General features: G+C 45.0%; 1 protein-coding gene across 1 annotated transcript; it reads right to left on the bottom strand.

Moving 5' to 3' along the window:
- Nucleotides 1-14192: 14192 nt before the first annotated feature.
- LOC123758554 (peritrophin-1-like) lies at nucleotides 14193-15773 on the bottom strand. The gene is made up of 2 exons (XM_045743007.2): nucleotides 15571-15773; nucleotides 14193-15302 (listed from the first exon to the last, which is right to left on the bottom strand). The coding sequence occupies exons 1-2, from the start codon at nucleotides 15604-15606 to the stop codon at nucleotides 14688-14690; spliced, it is 651 nt and encodes a 216-aa protein (XP_045598963.2). The 5' UTR covers nucleotides 15607-15773; the 3' UTR covers nucleotides 14193-14687.
- Between the last annotated feature and the right edge of the window lie 5523 nt (nucleotides 15774-21296).

Genomic DNA, 21296 nt, shown 5'->3' with positions numbered 1-21296 from the left:
GCTCTGAAGGGGGAAGTGAGTACTGAGCAGTACTCGAGACGGGACAACACAAGTGACTTGAAGAGTACAACCATTGTGATGGGATCCCTGGATTTGAAAGTTCTTGTAATCCATCCGATCATTTTTCTGGCTGACGCGATATTTGCTTGGTTATGCTCCTAAATGTTAGATCGTCGGACATCATTATTCCCAAATCCTTGACATGCTGTTTTTCTACTATGGGAAGATTCGATTGTGTTTTGTACCCTGTATTATGTTTCAGATCCTCATTTTTGCCGTGCCTGAGTACCTGAAATTTATCACTGTTAAACATCATGTTATTTTCTGCTGCCCAATCGAAAACTTTGTTGACATCTGCTTGTAGTTTTTCTATGTCTTCAGCAGAGGTAATTTTCATGCTGATTTTTGTGTCATCTGCAAAGGACGACACGAATCTGTGACGTGTATTTTTGTCTATATCAGATATGAGAATAAAGAACAGTAGCGGTGCAAGGACTGTACCTTGAGGTACGGAGCTTTTAACATCGCTTGGACTCGATTTTATCTGATTTACTGTTACTCTTTGTGTTCTGTTCGACAGGAAATTGAGTATTCAGCGTCCTACTTTTCCAGTTATTCCCATTGACCTCATTTTGTGAGCTATCACCCCATGGTCACATTTGTCGAACGCCTTTGCAAAGTCTGTGTATACAACATCTGCATTTTGCTTTTCTTCTAGGGCTTCTGTCATTTTGTCATAGTGGTTGAGTAACTGTGACAGACAGGATCATCCCACTCTAAATCCATGTTGTCCTGGATTTTGTAATTCATTGTTTTCCATAAAACTAGAAATTTGATTCCTAATCACTCTTTCAAACACTTTTATTATGTGTGATGTTAGTGCAACTGGCCTATAATTTTTTGCTAAGGCTTTACTCCCCCCCATCCTTGTGCAACGGAGCTATATCTGCAGATTTAAGTGCTGCTGGTATCTCCCCTGTATCCAGGCTCTTTCTCCATATTAAGCTGAGTGCTCTCGCTACTGGTACTTTACATTTCTTTATGAATATTGAATTCCATGAGTCAGGCCCAGGAGCTGAGTGCATAGGCATTTTGTCAATTTCTCTTTCAAAGTCTTCAGAGTTTGTGGTAATATCCGTTATATTATCTGCAGCTTGAATGTCATTCATAAAGAAGCTGTCTGGGTCATCAACTTTCATGTTGTTTATTGGTGTGCTAAACATAGCCTCATACTGGCTTCTTAGAATTTCACTAATCTCTTTGTTGTCCTCTGTGTACGTACCTTCATTTGTAATTAACGGTCCAATACTGGTCGAGGTTTTGGATTTTGATTTTGCGTATGTGAAAAAATATTTCGGATTTTTCCTTATCTCTTGAATAGCTTTCTGTTCCAATTCCATTTCCTCAGACTCATATGATCGCTTCAACGTTTGTTCTATTTCTTTGATCTCCCTGCTTAGGCTTATTTTCCTTGCTTGTGATAGTTGTGTCTGTCGAAGCATTTCCGTTATTTTTTTCCTTCTCCTGTACAGTCGTCTGCGTTCTCTTTCTAGAGTGGTCCTCTTTCTGACCCTCTTCACAGGTACGTGCTTCAAGCAGACTTTGTAAGCTTCAGCTGTCAGTTGAGCTATTCCCTGTGTGGGAGTTTTGTCGCCTAAGACCGTCTCCCATTGAATGGTTGCAAGGTCTACATTTATTTTTTTTCCCAGTCAATCCTCTTATTGTTGAAAATGAGTTGATTGAATATTCCTTCTCGCTTGTTGGGTCTCTTAGACCTACTACCGTTATTTATGCTAGTTCGCACTTCAATGAGCTTATGGTCTGAGTATGAAGTATCTGAGATTGTGATGTCTCTGATTAGTTCATCATTACATCATTTGACATAGTACCCCATAAAAGGCTGTTAAAAAAGTTGGAGCAACAGGCAGGAGCAAAAGGGAAAGTGCTCCTGTGGATAAGGGAGTACTTAAGCAACAGGAAACAGCGAGTAACGGTGAGGGGGGAGACATCAGAGTGGCGAGATGTCACCAGCGGAGTCCCACAGGGCTCAGTACTTGGACCTATCCTGTTTCTAATATATGTGAACGATCTTCCAGAGGGTATAGACTCATTCTTCTCGATGTTTGCTGATGATGCTAAAATTATGAGAGGAATCAAGACGGATGAAGATAGACAGAGACTACAGGATGACCTGGATAAACTGGAGGAATGGTCTAGAAAATGGCTGCTAAAGTTCAACTCAGGAAAGTGTAAGGTGATGAAATTAGGCGAAGGGAGCAGGAGGCTGAACACAAGGTATCATCTGGGAGGGGAAATCCTGCAAGAGTCAAATAGAGAGAAGGATCTGGGGATTGATATCACACCGGACCTGTCCCCAGAGGCCCACATCAAAAGAATATCATCAGCGGCATATGCTAGACTGGCCAACATAAGAACTGCCTTCAGAAACTTGTGTAAGGAATCTTTCAGAACCCTGTATACCACTTATGTAAGACCAATCCTGGACTATGCAGCTCCAGCCTGGAGTCCATACCTAGTTAAACACAAGACAAAGTTAGAGAAGATTCAGCGGTATGCCACCAGGCTCGTCCCGAAACTGAGAGGATTGAGCTACGAGGAAAGGCTAAAGGAGCTGAACCTCACATCCCTGGAAAACAGAATAGTAAGGGGAGACATGATAACCACCTACAAAATTCTCAGGGGAATTGACAGGGTGGACAAAGACAAACTCTTCAGCACGGGTGCCACACGAACAAGGGGACACAGGTGGAAACTTAGTACCCAGATGAGCCACAGAGACGTTAGAAAGAATTTTTTCAGTGTCAGAGTAGTTAATAAATGGAATGCACTAGGAAGTGATGTGGTGGAGGCTGACTCCATACATAGTTTCAAATGTAGATATGATAGAGCCCAGTAGGCTCAGGAATCTGTACACCAGTTGATTGACAGTTGAGAGGCGGGACCGAAGAGCCAAAGCTCCACCCCCTGCAAGCACAACTAGGTGAGTACACACACACACAAACTGCTTTATGATTAATAAAACAAAAAAAGCGAGGGATGATCACCAGCTCCATATTTCACAGCGCTACACAGATAACAAGATGATTATGGACACAAAAGGGAGGAGTAAAAGTGGCTTTTGTGATAAGGACTCTGAACTGTGGTTGATTTGTCATATAGGGTTTGAATTAGGGTCAAATTTAGGCATATGTTAAACACCCTACAGCCGAAAGCCTCACGATCTGAACCTTTCACATGACCTCGAGACAAACAATTATAGACAGTTCGTTGTGGGATGTTGAGTGTTTGCTGGGAAGAGCCTCATAAAATCTTAGATTATAAATGTTTAAGTCTATGGTAGCGCAATGCTCAAGGGGAATGTGCTTCCCATGAGGAATGAGGATTTAAATGGACTGCGGGCTTATGCCACAAGTAAAACTGTTTGCATTTGTATTAAGTATATAGAAAATATTAAACTATTCTAATTGGAACAATATCCAAGTGTAACGTCAATTCAACATTGAATCAACGTTATCTACGGTGATTTAGCGTTAAATAAACGTTGATTTTGCGTTAAATAAACGTTGATTTTGCGTTAAATAAACGTTGATTTTGCGTTAAATAAACGTTGATTTAGCGTTAAATAAACGTTGATTTGACGTTTAATTAACTTCGCTCTCTATTAGGCCAACTGGGTTGTAGCTTATCTCTTGAGGACATCATTCATAATATTCCTCAATTAACAATTATCAAAAGGAGAAACTGTAGTTTCTAAAAGCGTAGGGCCTCTCTGTGTCAAAATAGGCTAAATTATTACATGAAAACGTCACAGGAGAAATAAACAATGGTGTATAGATGGTTTAGATGATATTGTTTTACTAACTCTTCCGAAAACAACAGATGAGAAGAGAATATGATTATGTAAATGAAGCCAGTGTGGACACCCTCGAGTAAGCAGCAGAACAAAATACATCTTGGAGCAAAGTTACTCGTCATAGGGAACTTCATATATGGGAGATAAAATTACAAATTAATGAACAAAGTGGAAGAAGATAATTTTATGTAACTGCAGCTAATGAAGAGACAAACAAGAGGCGTAAATGACGCTACAGCAAGAACAGAGCTGATCTCTGCACAGGATGCGACAGACATCAGTTGCAGGTAGACATATTCCCCCTCCTTTCACTCGCATTAAATACACAATAACGATAGATATCTGAAGAAATACTGAGGCAATGTAATTGAACTCTTACCTCCACACCTGAGTGTAGGGAGGAGAGAACCATCCCCACACCTGAGTGTGTGGAGGAGAGAACCATCCCCACACCTGAGTGTAGGGGGGAGAGAACCATCCCCACACATGAGTGTAGGGAGGAGAGAACCATCCCCACACCTGAGTGTAGGGAGGAGATAACCATCCCCACACCTGAGTGTAGGGAGGAGAGAACCATCCCCACACCTGAGTGTAGGGAGGAGAGAACCATCCCCACACCTGAGTGTAGGGAGGAGAGAACCATCCCCACACCTGAGTGTAGGGAGGAGAGAACAACCGGGATTGTGGTACTGGCTGGTACCTTACAATCCCCAAATATGACAACACTGTGAAGACACTATAACTTAAAAAAAATACGCTTAGGTAATTAAAGTGATTCATTTAATAAATTACTTGTGAGTTGTAAGTTGTGAGCTGAGCCTCGTGATGAAGAGAGTGTGATCCCACAGTCTGTGGTGGCCGTTAGGTCAGTGAGGACGTTAACGCCTCTATGGTTGCGTCAACCACAATTGACGTCAACACGAGGGGCGCGATAAACACTTTTGTTCTGGTTATGTGAGGGAGTGTCCCGCTCCTCTCTGTGTGTGTGTGTGTGTGTTCTCACCTGTTTGTGTCTGCAGGGTCGAGCGTTGGCTTCTGGATCCCGCCTTTCTAGTCGCTGGTTGTTTCAAGCAATGAGTCCTGTTTTTGTCTTTGGATTGGACGGTAGAGCGACGGTCTCGCTTCATGCAGGTCAGCGTTCAATCCTTGACCGTCCAAGTGGAATGCTACCATTCCTTTCCCCCATCCCATTGTAAATCCTTATCTTGACTCCTTGCCAGTACTATGTAGTCGTAATGGCTTGGCGCTTTATTCTCATAGGAATGATAGAAGGGAAGGGAACTATTTTTAAAGCTATGAATATTGTTTTCTTCCACAATGTGCTTCTATAGTGCATTCCATTTCCTTACTACTCTCACGTTAAAATAACTTTCTAGCATCTCTGTGACTCATCTGACTTTCCAGCTTCCACCAATGTCCCCTCGTTCTGTTGGTATTCCGGCGAACATTTCTTCTATTTCTACTCTGTCAATCCCATTAAGTATTTTGTAGCCTGCTATCATATCTCCCCGTGCCTTCCTTTTTTCTCACGTCGTCAGGTTCACTTTCTTCAGTCGCTCTTCATATTCCATCCCATGGACTAGCCTCGTCACAAATTTTGTTAACCTTTTCCAGTTTCCTTATTTGTTTCTTTAAAGTGGGGACTCCATGATGGGGCTGCATATTCTAAGACTGGTCTCACGAGATTGTGTACACACCAAGTTGCTCTCACCTAGTTGTGCTTGCGGGGGTTGAGCTCTTGCTCTTTGGGCCCGTCTCTCACCTGTCAATTGATTCCCACCCCCACCCCCTCCCCCCCACACACACATACACAGGAAACAATCCGTAGCAGCTGTCTAACTTCCAGGAACCTATTTACTGCTAGGTGAACAGAGAATCAAGGTGAAAGAAACTCTGCCCATTTGTTTCCTCCGGGGATCGATCCCCGAATCCTAGGACAACGAATCCCGAGCGCTGTCCACTCAGCCCCCAATATGTGTGTGTACTCACCTAGTTGTACTTACCTAGTTGTGTTTGCGGGGGTTGAGCTCTGGCTCTGTGGTCCCGCCTCTCAACCGTCTATCAACAGGTGGACAGATTCCTGAGCCTATTGGGCTCTATCATATCTACACTTGAAACTGTGTATGGAGTCAGCCTCCACCACATCACTGCCTAATGCATTCCATTTGTCAACTACTCTGACACTAAAAAAGTTCTTTCTAATATCTCTGTGGCTCATTTGGGCACTCAGTTTCCACCTGTGTCCCCTAGTGCGTGTGCCCCTTGTGTTAAATAGCCTGTCTTTATCTACCCTATCAATTCCCTTCAGAATCTTGAATATGGTGATCATTTCCCCCTAACTCTTCTGCCTTCCAGCAGAATGAGGTTTAATTCCCGTAGTCTCTCCTCGTAGCTCATACCTCTCAGCTCGGGTACTAGTCTGGTGACAAACCTTTGAACCTTTTCCAGTTTATTCTTATCCTTGACTAGATATGGACTCCATGCTGGGGCTGCATACTCCAGGATTGGCCTGACATATGTGGTATACAAAGTTCTGAATGATTCTTTACACAAGTTTCTGAGTGCCGTTCGTATGTTGGCCAGCCTGGCATATGCCGCTGATGTTATCCTCTTGATATGTGCTGCAGGAGACAGGTCTGGCGTGATATCAACCCCCAAACCTTTTTTTTTCTCTGACTTCTGAAGAATTTCCTCTCCCAGATGATACCTTGTATCTGGCCTCCTGCTCCCTACACCTATCTTCATTACATTACATTTGGTTGGGTTAATCTCTAACAACCATTTGTTCGACCATTCCTTCAGCTTGTCTAGGTCTTCTTGAAGCCTCAAACAGTCCTCTTCTGTTTTAATCCTTCTCATAATTTTAGCATCGTCCGCAAACATTGAGAGAAATGAATCGATACCCTCCGGGAGATCATTTACATATATCAGAAACAAGATAGGACCGAGTACAGAGCCCTATGGGACTCCACTGGTGACTTCACGCCAATCGGAGGTCTCACCCCCTCACCGTAACTCTCTGCTTCCTATTGCTTAGGTACTCCCTTATCCACTGGAGCACCTTACCAGCTACACCTGCCTGTCTCTCCAGCTTATGTACCAGCCTCTTATGCGGTACTGTGTCAAAGGCTTTCCGACAATCCAAGAAAATGCAGTCCGCCCAGCCCTCTCTTTCTTGCTTAATCTTTGTCACCTGATCGTAGAATTCTATCAAGCCTGTAAGGCAAGATTTACCCTCTCAGAACCCATGTTGGCGATTTGTCATGAAGTCCCTTCTCTCCAGATGTGTTACCAGGTTTTTTCTCACGATCTTCTCCATCACCTTGCATGGTATACAAGTCAAGGACACTGGCCCGTAGTTCAGTGCCTATTGCCTGTCGCCCTTTTTGTACATTGGGACCATATTCGCCGTCTTCCATATTTCTGGTAGGTCTCCCGTCTCCAGTGACTTACTATACACTATGGAGAGTGGCAAGCAAATTGCCTCTACACACTCTTTCAGTATCCATGGTGAGATCCCATCTGGACCAACAGCCTTTCTAACATCCAGATCCAGCAGGTGCCTCTTGACCTCCTCTCTCGTAATTTCGTACTCTTCCAAGGCCGCCGGGTTTACCTCCCTTTCTCCTAGCACAGTGACCTCACCTTGTTCTATTGTGAAGACCTACTGGAACCTCTTTTTGAGTTCTTCACACACCTCTCTGTCATTCTCTGTATACCTGTCCTCGCCTGTTCTAAGTTTCAATACCTGTTCTTTCACTGTTGTTTTCCTTCTGATGTGACTGTGGAGTAGCTTTGGTTCGGTCTTGGCTTTATTTGCTATATCATTTTCAAAACTTTTCTCTGCTTCTCTTCTCACCCTGACGTACTCATTCCTGGTTCTCTGGTATCTCTCTCTGCTTTCTGGTGTTCTGTTATTCCGGAAGTTCCTCCACGCCCTTTTGTTTAGTTTCTTCGCTTCCATACATGCCCTATTATACCATGAATTCTTCTGTTGCTTCTCGGATTTTTCCCTTTGGGCCGGGATGAACCTGTTTACTGCCTTCTGACACTTTTGGGTAACATAGTCCATCATACCCTGTACAGACTTATCTCTGAGGTCTGTGTCCCAAGGTATTTCACTTAGGAAACTTCTCATCTGTTCATAATTCCCCTTTCGGTATGCCAGCCTTTTGATTCCTAGTTCTTTTTTGGGGGAGATAATTCATAGCTCTACCAGGTACTCAAAGTTCAATACACTGTGGTCACTCATTCCCAAGGGCGAATGTGTGTGTGTATGTGTGTGTGTGTGTGCCTCATCGTGTGAGTACAGTGAAGCTTTTTTTGCGAACATTTTATGTAAACACACAAGATAAGATGATAAAATTGTACACGGGAAGGGAGGAGCCGCAGAGACAAAAGGAGATAATGACTGCGCAACAGCTTGTGCTACAAAAATAAAGCTATCTAGTAGACCTGCCCCCCACAAACCTGTCACCCAAGGTAAACAATGACCACATACCATCAGAGGCACATGCAATCCTCTCGAACGTTCGTGTGTCCTTCAGGAATCTGAACAAGTGAGCTTTCAGGACGTTTAACAGCATGTATGATGGATAATATGCAGCTCAAGTGTGGAGTCTGTAAATAAAAGGAGCGTAGAGGAAATCCAGAGCTCTGTTACAAGACTGGTCCTAGAACAGAGAGGGCTGAGCTGTGAGGAAAGGCTGAGAGCGCTAGACCTCGCTATAGTACAAAAACAGAAGGAAAAAGAGGCGACATGACAACAACGTAAAAGATTCTTGGAGTCACTGCCAATGTGAACAAAAACAAACCATTAAGTATAAACATGGGCAGCACGAGAATGTAACGGCCAGACATGCAGACGTACGGCCTGACTGAGACAGTAACCGGGTTCTGTATGCGTCTGGGGCTTTAGAGTCTTTTCTTCTTCAATCCCCCCCCCCCCCAAGTCAATAGTAACATCAAGAATTGCCGGAAGCAAGTAATTGTGAAATAAAAAAGGTGGTAAACAAGACTAAATAACACCTTCATCAATAATATAATCTCTTCTTTAACTATACATACGTACACAATGTTACTTTCGCACAGGACACTTAATATCGCATTAGTGTTCTTTAATTCCTGGTGAGTCCACTATCGTCTAACATACGTCATCCGCGTTCAATGGTCATAATACCGGCAAGTTCACCTAACTCAACATGGGCCAGTCTCACACCGTATCGTCACAATGTTCAAATACCCCCCACGTCTGCTCTCCAGAAACATGCTGGCAGAGGTCTTCAGCAACACGCTGGCAGAGGTCTTCATCAACACGCTGACAGGGGCTACAAATAACACTTCTAGGTGTCTCTACCAACACCCTGGAAGACGTTTATCTACATGCGAGCAGAACTTCTCAGCAGACGGCCGTCTTGTAACTCCTCTTAGCCAATCCCGGGTACATCGGTCCACACAATAACACTGCACAAGTACAACAGCCTCCTAGGTACTGACTTCTACCGACGGCGGCCACTTATCCTTGCAGGAACAACTCAGAAGTTCTGGAATGCCCAAAGTGAATTACCTTCTAGAGCGCAATAGACACTCATCGTCACCTCTGAGGACATAATAGTCATTAGCCAGACATCCCGAGTTGTTACAAGAAGACTAAGATAGAACTTTAGATGAGCCACAGTGATGCAAGGAAACAGTTCCTCAGTGTAAGAATACTGAGCAGGTTGACTGAGTGACAATTAAGAGAAGGCAGTTCCAAGTGAGCACAATGTCCAAGAATGGAGTTGGATCGACATTGAATCAACGTTATTTCGTCGTAGAATCAACGTTACTTCAACGTTGATTCAAGTTTGACTTGGCGTTGCTCCTCGATATTGTGTCACTGTGTTGAAGGTAACTCCCCCACATAGTATCATAAGTAAGTACTTATGATACTATGTACTTAAGCAGGAAAGTTGGAAGCTACCGCAACCGACAAAAGTATAGTATGAGGTGAAGACCATGGGGCCAGATTCACGAAGCCGTTACGCAAGCACTTACGTACCTGTACATCTTTTCTCAACCTTTGGCGGCTTTTTTTACAATTATTAAACAGTTAATGAGCTCCGAAGCACCAGGAGATAGTTTATAACAATAACAACATTTGATTGGGAAGTTTTCATGCTATTAAACTGTTTAATAAATGTAACCAAAGCCGTCAAAGATTGAGGAAAGATGTACACGCTCGTAAGTACTTGCGTAACTGCTTCGTGAATTTGGCCCCAGGAGCTGAAGCTTGCCCTGCAAGCACATACAGATTAGAGCATAGTTAAGAGATGAAATTAGCTGGAAGAAAACCTGAAGGGTATTGGCTCAATCCCCCCCCCCCCCTTTTTGCCCCAACGGGCAAATTTTGGCAAATGACAATAATTTAAGAATAAATCAACGTCGATCAAACATAAACATTGATTAACATTGACCCAACGTTAGTTGAACATTTCTCGAGCATGTTTTGCCCTCAGGGAATTGTTCACATTGACACAACTCTAATAAAAGTTACTCACAGTGTGACGGTTAACTAGGCAACAAATTGCAACATAACACGAAATGATTATTTATTATAAGGGAGATAAATACATGTGATCAATCACGTTGTGGCTATTGGGTATGCAACTCCTGGAGTAAGGAGGGCTATAGGCACCACGTACCCATACAGCAGTCGTTTCCTTTCAGGATCGTAATCCTGAAATGCTGAAACAGGACATTGGTTGTTTTGGCGTCTCTTTCCCCCTCCCCTCGCAAAAAAATCTCGCCTAATTCTTTCGTACTTTAGTGCATATCCAATAAACCAAGGCTTTCCGAGCATATTAAAATAGAGTTTTAATTACAAGCAAGTCTCTCAGAGTAGAGCGGTGCCACCATCTTGAGACCCACCGTGCTGGAGGTAGGTGTGGGTCAACACGTGTAGCCCCCAACCCGTTCTCGCAAATTTAATAAGTCAATATTGACTTATTAAATATGTGCATAGGTGACATACTTAACATAATAGATACCCTTAAAAAGATTCATAGAAAACACCGACCTTACCTAACCTTGTTAGTATCTTAAGATAAGCATCTTATTGCTTCGTAATTACAATTATATAGCCCCACACTACCTGCTTGTAGCATGTAGTCTTGTAGCGTGAATCTGAACCCTCTTGACTAGCGTCTCTCAACCGGGGGTTTCATGGAAGATTGTCAATGTTTATTATTTGTGTTTATAGATACGTTTGAGTTTTTTGTGATTAAATATATATATATTTTTAGATAATAAATATATTATATAATAATATTTATGCGAGGGGGTGGGGGGGCTTGACAAGAACATTATTTCAAGGGTTTCACAAGTTCCATTTCAAGGGTTCTCAACAATGTTGAGAAATTCTTGCTCTTGACTGTCAACAATCTAACCAGTTGTTAGATCTGTTCTAACAACTGTTATCGGTTCAAATCTTTTAATATTTATGCCATTAAGGAAATATATCTCAGTAATGTCTTCCATACTGACCCAGATCTGAAGACCTCAGACTGTCATCGAGTCTGAACAGTTGAAGTTCTCTTTGTGCCGTGAAACAAACTATTACAAATGTTATGTTATTAACATCTGACATGTTCATGTCATGATTTCCTTCCCGCTCACATACATAATTATATCACGCACATAATGGTCAGCTGCTGAACTGCTGCAGATACTCGGATGTTTGGAGACGACAAAGGTGAGAATGCAAAGTGTCCAATCAGGAATTAGATGCAGCCAGAGGAAAATCTCCAGTATGAGGAGCCCTCGTGGCTAGAAGAACAGCTTTGTCCATCTTGGACACATTACCGAGCATTATTGAGATAATATTCTCCATTATGGAAATATTCCAGTGGTCGTATTTGTAGTATTTTGAGGAAACTGAAGGAGAAGAGGCTGTGGCAACAGCCTACATCCTACATATCCTTCAGACTGGCACCGTCAATGACATTTTAATCTTGAGTTCCCACACATAAGACTATATGCATCAGAGGTAAAAATGGCACTCCAAGTCTCACTAATATTTATTTTATTACATTTAACAAGCATAACAAACATAATATTAATTCCTCATTTATATATTCCATTACATTATATATTCCATTACATTATATATTCCATTACATTATATATTCCATTACATTATATATTCCATTACATTATACAGAACCAAGATGTAAATATACACAGTTCAGCCCTGAATAAATTCACTTTATCAACATTTAAAGATTTATTTTTTAAATGCAAATCATGTAAACAATCAGTAAGCAAAAAAATTCTTTTTCACAGTCTAGCTGACTGGTAACAGTCTGGCTGACTGGCAACAGTCTGACTGACTGGCAACAGTCTGGCTGGCTGGTAACAGTCTGGCTGACTGGTAACAGTCTGGCTGTGTAGTAACAGTCTAGCTGACTGGTAACAGTCTGGCTGACTGGCAACAGTCTGGCTGACTGGCAACAGTCTGGCTGGCTGGTAACAGTCTGGCTGACTGGTAACAGTCTGGCTGTGTAGTAACAGTCTAGCTGACTGGCAACAGCTTGGCTGTCTAGTAACAGTCTAGCTGACTGGTAACAGTTTGGCTGTGTAGTAACAGTCTACCTGACTGGCAACAGTCTAGCTGACTGGCAACAGCTTGGCTGTCTAGTAACAGTCTAGCTGACTGGTAACAGTTTGGCTGTGTAGTAACAGTCTACCTGACTGGCAACAGTCTAGCTGACTGGTAACAGCTTGGCTGTCTAGTAAAAGTCTAGCTGACTGGTAACAGTTTGGCTGTGTAGTAACAGTCTACCTGACTGGCAACAGTCTAGCTGACTGGCAACAGTCTAGCTGACTGGCAACAGCTTGGCTGTCTAGTAACAGTCTAGCTGACTGGCAACAGCTTGGCTGTCTAGTAACAGTCTACCTGACTGGTAACAGTTTGGCTATGTAGTAACAGTCTAGCTGACTGGCAACAGCTTGGCTGTCTAGTAACAGTCTAGCTGACTGGTAACAGTTTGGCTGTGTAGTAACAGTCTACCTGACTGGCAACAGTCTAGCTGACTGGTAACAGCTTGGCTGTCTAGTAACAGTCTAGCTGACTGGTAACAGTTTGGCTGTGTAGTAACAGTCTACCTGACTGGCAACAGTCTAGCTGACTGGCAACAGTCTAGCTGACTGGCAACAGCTTGGCTGTCTAGTAACAGTCTAGCTGACTGGCAACAGCTTGGCTGTCTAGTAACAGTCTACCTGACTGGTAACAGTTTGGCTATGTAGTAACAGTCTAGCTGACTGGCAACAGCTTGGCTGTCTAGTAACAGTCTAGCTGACTGGTAACAGTTTGGCTGTGTAGTAACAGTCTACCTGACTGGCAACAGTCTAGCTGACTGGTAACAGCTTGGCTGTCTAGTAACAGTCTAGCTGACTGGTAACAGTTTGGCTGTGTAGTAACAGTCTACCTGACTGGCAACAGTCTAGCTGACTGGCAACAGCTTGGCTGTCTAGTAACAGTCTAGCTGACTGGCAACAGCTTGGCTGTCTAGTAACAGTCTACCTGACTGGTAACAGTTTGGCTGTGTAGTAACAGTCTACCTGACTGGCAACAGTCTAGCTGACTGGTAACAGCTTGGTTGTCTAGTAACAGTCTAGCTGACTGGTAACAGCTTGGCTGTCTAGTAACAGTCTACCTGACTGGTAACAGTTTGGCTGTGTAGTAACAGTCTACCTGACTGGCAACAGTCTAGCTGACTGGTAACAGCTTGGCTGTCTAGTAACAGTCTAGCTGACTGGTAACAGCTTGGCTGTCTAGTAACAATCTAGCTGACTGGCAACAGTCTAGCTGACTGGCAACAGCTTGGCTGTCTAGTAACAGTCTAGCTGACTGGCAACAGTCTAGCTGACTGGCAACAGCTTGGCTGTCTAGTAACAGTCTAGCTGACTGGCAACAGCTTGGCTGTCTAGTAACAGTCTAGCTGACTGTTATGAGTCTGGTCACAGTCTGGCTGACTGGTCACAGTCTGGCTGACTGGTCACAGTCTGGCTGACTGTTATGAGTCTGACTGACTAGTCACAGTCTGACTGACTGGTCACAGTCTGACTGACTGGTCACAGTCTGGCTGACTGGTCACAGTCTGGCTGACTGGTTAGAGTCTGGCTAGTAAAAGTGGAAGATGTTGCTGTGATTGTTGTTGATGTGGTGGTTGTTGATGTGGTGTTGTTGATGTGGTGGTTGTTGATGTGGTGTTGTTGATGTGGTGGTTGTTGATGTGGTGTTGTTGATGTGGTGTTGTTGATGTGGTGGTTGTTGATGTGGTGGTTGTTGATGTGGTGGTTGTTGATGTGGTGGTTGTTGATGTGGTGTTGTTGATGTGGTGGTTGTTGATGTGGTGTTGTTGATGTGGTGGTTGTTGATGTGGTGGTTGTTGATGTGGTGGTTGTTGATGTGGTGTTGTTGATGTGGTGTTGTTGATGTGGTGGTTGTTGATGTGGTGGTTGTTGATGTGGTGTTGTTGATGTGGTGGTTGTTGATGTGGTGTTGTTGATGTGGTGGTTGTTGATGTGGTGTTGTTGATGTGGTGTTGTTGATGTGGTGTTGTTGATGTGGTGGTTGTTAATGTGGTGGTTGTTAATGTGGTGGTTGTTGATGTGGTAGTTGTTGATGTGGTGGTTGTTGATGTGGTGGTTGTTGATGTGGTGGTTGTTGATGTGGTGGTTGTTGATGTGGTGGTTGTTGATGTGGTAGTAATTGATGTGGTAGTTATTGATGTGGTTCTGGTAGTTATTCAAGTTCCCGACAGCAATGTACTTAATAAGTTGTGGGAGGACACAAGGGGTTGCACTTATCACCTGAGGCACATCGACCAATTTGGTAGTCAAAGTGTTCACCGCTACCACAAGAAAAGTGTAAATTTGGGTCCACAGCTCCCTCTTCAAGGCACATGTAGTACTTGGTGCAGTCTGTGGGGTCGGGGGTCTCCACGATCCCTGGCTGACAGTAGGGATCACACGAGACTATGCAACACACTTCTTTGTCATCGACACAGTTTACACCGTTGAAGTAGGGCGCGTCAGGGCTACAGGTAACTGGTAAGTCTGGTGATCCCCCAATGCAAACATAGTATTTACCACATTCTAATGGATCACTAATTAAGCTGAAGGAGCCGTTGCAGGTGATGTGGCAATCTGAAGGCTTGCAGGAAGCTTCACAATCGTCTGCAGATCCAGGGGCACACGCAGATGAACTTGGATCAAAATAATTGCCACTTGGGCAGGGAACAGCGTGATCCGAATAAATACCATCATCAATACAGATGTAATAGTTGGTGCAGTTCTTGGGATCAGGTACTTTGTCAAGAGGATTTTTCCCATTACAGTCGGGGAGACAGGCGTCTTGCTGGAGAATCCCAACGGCGCACACCACCTGATTGAAGGAGAGCAGAAATGTTATGATATTTTATTGATAATGGTCCGATTTAATAATGGTATTACTAAGTCGGACCGTTATTAATATATTCGGACATATTACATATTGGAGACATCTAATATGTAAAATGTGTAAATATTCTAACTGTAATAAACCTCAGCCCCTGAGATGTGTGACGTGTGTTTAGGAGATTGGAAGCATTACTTCATTAATTACCCCCCGATAATGCCCCTGGGAGCGTCCTGGGGCCCATACTGTTCCTCACCGCCAGGGTAATGATGAGAAGACTGCGCTTGATCATGTTGGACGACCTGGACACCTGACGCTGGACACAAGACACTAGACACTACTGGACTACCGGGCTCTGTTGTGTTTCTTCCGGCACTTGACGTGAGACAGGTAAACAGATATGCTGTTGTGGGGTGCAGATGTGCTCTGGGTGCAGGTGTAAACTGCGCCAGCTGCTGCCATGGCTCCAACACTTATACCCGGAGGCTTATCACAGTGTGGGTTTCGACAGGGGGAGGAACCCATTGTCATCAGGCGACGTCATTCTGCTCTACAAAAAGCTCAGGTTACAAAGGTCAACAAGACTCACTCATCGGAATAAGCGAAAGTTTACATAAACTCACACAATATAGAGACGAGAAGGCTAGAGTGATCATTACGAGTGATTGGCAGCTGTTCCGCCTGTATCGGACCGCGAATATGAACTAGAATTGTTCCGGAAATTCCTATCGAGACTAAGCTATTGCCACACACATATTTCTCATTGATAATGGTTTTTCCTACATGTTTCCATATTACTATGAAAATATAATGTTCAAAATGTTAACATCCTCATGCTATATGTTCATTCCATTAACCAGCCGACCCCAATGATGGATTCATCAATATTAGACTGCTGTTCATTAATACTAGGAACGTTCTCACACATAAATCAATATTATTATATATTTGCATATTGTCCATATATAGGCGTAGGTTGGGTTTGATATTTAGACGCTGTTGACACTTTTTTGCACTTGAAGTTCGTGAGTACTGCAAATACTCTGCATTTACAGAGTTGCGATTCTAACAGACGTCGTCTGCGAAGCACTGTTCGAGAAATGTTCGAACGTCATCATTTGTGAGTCGTGTGTGACACCCCGTTTTGTGACATCCAGGTCGACCGTTGGATATAATGGACTTGAGTCGAAGACGGATTGAAATACTACACTCACGTTCTGCAAATACAAATAATTGTCAACAGATCCTAAATATCTAACCAAACCTACACCTAAATATGTATAATATACAAATATGTCATAATATTTATATATGAGGCAACTTATATTATGAATGAACAGCATATTCACCGCCACCATTATTCTAGCCATCAATAACTACCACTGTTCTTACTTTCAACCACCATCAATCTCCTGATCTCACTGATCAACCACTTCTAGACTGTTTCCAACCACCAACACTAACTCTATCTCCATTCTCACCAGTTCTATAATCAACAACCACTACCAGTTTACTGATCTGTTTCAACCACCTCCCAGGTGGTTGAACTGTTGTACTGTTGGTCACTATCATACCACCTCCCAGGTACTGTTGGTCACTATTATACCACCTCCCAGGTACTGTTGGTCACTATTATACCACCTCCCAGGTACTGTTGGTCACCATCATACCACCTCCCAGGTACTGTTGGTCACTATCATACCACCTCCCAGGTACTGTTTGGTCACCATCATACCACCTCCCAGGTACTGTTTGGTCACCATCATACCACCTCCCGGGTACTGTTTGGTCACCATCATACCACCTCCCAGGTACTGTTGGTCACTATCATACCACCTCCCAGGTACTGTTTGGTCACCATCATACCACCTCCCAGGTACTGTTGGTCACTATCATACCACCTCCCAGGTACTGTTTGGTCTCCATCATACCACCTCCCGGGTACTGTTGGTCACTATCATACCACCTCCCGTGTACTGTTGGTCACTATCATACCACCTCCCGGGTACTGTTGGTCACTATCATACCACCTCCCGTGTACTGTTGGTCGCTATCATACCACCTCCCGTGTACTGTTGGTCACTATCATACCACCTCCCGTGTACTGTTGGTCACTATCATACCACCTCCCGTGTACTGTTGGTCACTATCATACCACCTCCCGTGTACTGTTGGTCACTATCATACCACCTCCCGTGTACTGTTGGTCACTATCATACCACCTCCCGTGTACTGTTGGTCACTATCATACCACCTCCCAGGTACTGTTTGGTCACCATCATACCACCTCCCAGGTACTGTTTGGTCACCATCATACCACCTCCCAGGTACTGTTTGGTCACTATCATACCACCTCCCAGGTACTGTTGGTCACTATCATACCACCTCCCAGGTACTGTTTGGTCACCATCATACCACCTCCCGGGTACTGTTTGGTCACCATCATACCACCTCCCAGGTACTGTTGGTCACTATCATACCACCTCCCAGGTACTGTTTGGTCACCATCATACCACCTCCCAGGTACTGTTGGTCACTATCATACCACCTCCCAGGTACTGTTTGGTCTCCATCATACCACCTCCCGGGTACTGTTGGTCACTATCATACCACCTCCCGTGTACTGTTGGTCACTATCATACCACCTCCCGGGTACTGTTGGTCACTATCATACCACCTCCCGTGTACTGTTGGTCGCTATCATACCACCTCCCGTGTACTGTTGGTCACTATCATACCACCTCCCGTGTACTGTTGGTCACTATCATACCACCTCCCGTGTACTGTTGGTCACTATCATACCACCTCCCGTGTACTGTTGGTCACTATCATACCACCTCCCGTGTACTGTTGGTCACTATCATACCACCTCCCGTGTACTGTTGGTCACTATCATACCACCTCCCAGGTACTGTTTGGTCACCATCATACCACCTCCCAGGTACTGTTTGGTCACCATCATACCACCTCCCAGGTACTGTTTGGTCACTATCATACCACCTCCCAGGTACTGTTGGTCACTATCATACCACCTCCCAGGTACTGTTGGTCACTATCATACCACCTCCCGGGTACTGTTGGTCACTATCATACCACCTCCCGGGTACTGTTGGTCACCATCATACCACCTCCCAGGTACTGTTGGTCACTATCATACCACCTCCCAGGTACTGTTGGTCACTATCATACCACCTCCCGGGTACTGTTGGTCACTATCATACCACCTCCCGGGTACTGTTGGTCACTATCATACCACCTCCCAGGTACTGTTGGTCACTATCATACCACCTCCCAGGTACTGTTGGTCACTATCATACCACCTCCCAGGTACTGTTGGTCACCATCATACCACCTCCCGGGTACTGTTGGTCACTATCATACCACCTCCCAGGTACTGTTGGTCACCATCATACCACCTCCCAGGTACTGTTGGTCACTATCATACCACCTCCCAGGTACTGTTGGTCACTATCATACCACCTCCCGGGTACTGTTGGTCACTATCATACCACCTCCCGGGTACTGTTGGTCACCATCATACCACCTCCCAGGTACTGTTGGTCACTATCATACCACCTCCCAGGTACTGTTGGTCACTATCATACCACCTCCCGGGTACTGTTGGTCACTATCATACCACCTCCCGGGTACTGTTGGTCACTATCATACCACCTCCCAGGTACTGTTGGTCACTATCATACCACCTCCCAGGTACTGTTGGTCACTATCATACCACCTCCCAGGTACTGTTGGTCACCATCATACCACCTCCCGGGTACTGTTGGTCACTATCATACCACCTCCCGGGTACTGTTGGTCACCATCATACCACCTCCCAGGTACTGTTTGGTCACCATCATACCACCTCCCGGGTACTGTTGGTCACTATCATACCACCTCCCGGGTACTGTTGGTCACCATCATACCACCTCCCAGGTACTGTTGGTCACCATCATACCACCTCCCAGGTACTGTTGGTCACCATCATACCACCTCCCAGGTACTGTTTGGTCACCATCATACCACCTCCCAGGTACTGTTTGGTCACCATCATACCACCTCCCAGGTACTGTTTGGTCACCATCATACCACCTCCCAGGTACTGTTTGGTCACCATCATACCACCTCCCAGGTACTGTTTGGTCACCATCATACCACCTCCCGGGTACTGTTGGTCACTATCATACCACCTCCCAGGTACTGTTTGGTCACCATCATACCACCTCCCGGGTACTGTTGGTCATTATCATACCACCTCCCAGGTACTGTTGGTCACTATCATACCACCTCCCAGGCACTGTTGGTCACCATCATACCACCTCCCGGGTACTGTTGGTCACTATCATACCACCTCCCGGGTACTGTTGGTCACTATCATACCACCTCCCAGGTACTGTTGGTCACTATCATACCACCTCCCGGGTACTGTTGGTCACTATCATACCACCTCCCAGGTACTGTTTGGTCACCATCATACCACCTCCCGGGTACTGTTGGTCACCATCATACCACCTCCCAGGTACTGTTTGGTCACCATCATACCACCTCCCGGGTACTGTTGGTCACTATCATACCACCTCCCAGGTACTGTTTGGTCACCATCATACCACCTCCCAGGTACTGTTTGGTCACCATCATACCACCTCCCAGGTACTGTTGGTCACTATCATACCACCTCCCAGGTGCTGTTTGGTCACCATCATACCACCTCCCAGGTACTGTTGGTCACTATCATACCACCTCCCAGGTACTGTTGGTCACTATTATACCACCTCTCGTGTACTGTTGGTCACTATCATACCACCTCCCAGGTACTGTTGGTCACTATCATACCACCTCCCGGGTACTGTTGGTCACTATCATACCACCTCCCAGGTACTGTTGGTCACTATCATACCACCTCCCAGGTACTGTTGGTCACTATCATACCACCTCCCAGGTACTGTTGGTCACTATCATACCACGTCCCAGGTACTGTTGGTCACTATCATACCATCTCCCGGGTACTGTTGGTCACTATCATACCACCTCCCAGGTACTGTTTGGTCACCATCATACCACCTCCCGGGTACTGTTGGTCATTATCATACCACCTCCCAGGTACTGTTGGTCACTATCATACCACCTCCCAGGCACTGTTGGTCACCATCATACCACCTCCCGGGTACTGTTGGTCACTATCATACCACCTCCCGGGTACTGTTGGTCACTATCATACCACCTCCCAGGTACTGTTGGTCACTATCATACCACCTCCCGGGTACTGTTGGTCACTATCATACCACCTCCCAGGTACTGTTTGGTCACCATCATACCACCTCCCGGGTACTGTTGGTCACCATCATACCACCTCCCAGGTACTGTTTGGTCACCATCATACCACCTCCCGGGTACTGTTGGTCACTATCATACCACCTCCCAGGTACTGTTTGGTCACCATCATACCACCTCCCAGGTACTGTTTGGTCACCATCATACCACCTCCCAGGTACTGTTGGTCACTATCATACCACCTCCCAGGTGCTGTTTGGTCACCATCATACCACCTCCCAGGTACTGTTGGTCACTATCATACCACCTCCCAGGTACTGTTGGTCACTATTATACCACCTCTCGTGTACTGTTGGTCACTATCATACCACCTCCCAGGTACTGTTGGTCACTATCATACCACCTCCCGGGTACTGTTGGTCACTATCATACCACCTCCCAGGTACTGTTGGTCACTATCATACCACCTCCCAGGTACTGTTGGTCACTATCATACCACCTCCCAGGTACTGTTGGTCACTATCATACCACGTCCCAGGTACTGTTGGTCACTATCATACCATCTCCCGGGTACTGTTGGTCACTATCATACCACCTCCCGGGTACTGTTGGTCACTATCATACCACGTCCCAGGTACTGTTGGTCACCATCATACCACCTCCCAGGTACTGTTGGTCACCATCATACCACCTCCCAGGTACTGTTGGTCG

Source organism: Procambarus clarkii, chromosome 11, assembly GCF_040958095.1.
Source record: "Procambarus clarkii isolate CNS0578487 chromosome 11, FALCON_Pclarkii_2.0, whole genome shotgun sequence".
NCBI lineage: Eukaryota > Metazoa > Arthropoda > Malacostraca > Decapoda > Cambaridae > Procambarus > Procambarus clarkii.
This window is presented reverse-complemented; position numbering and strand designations above follow the sequence as displayed.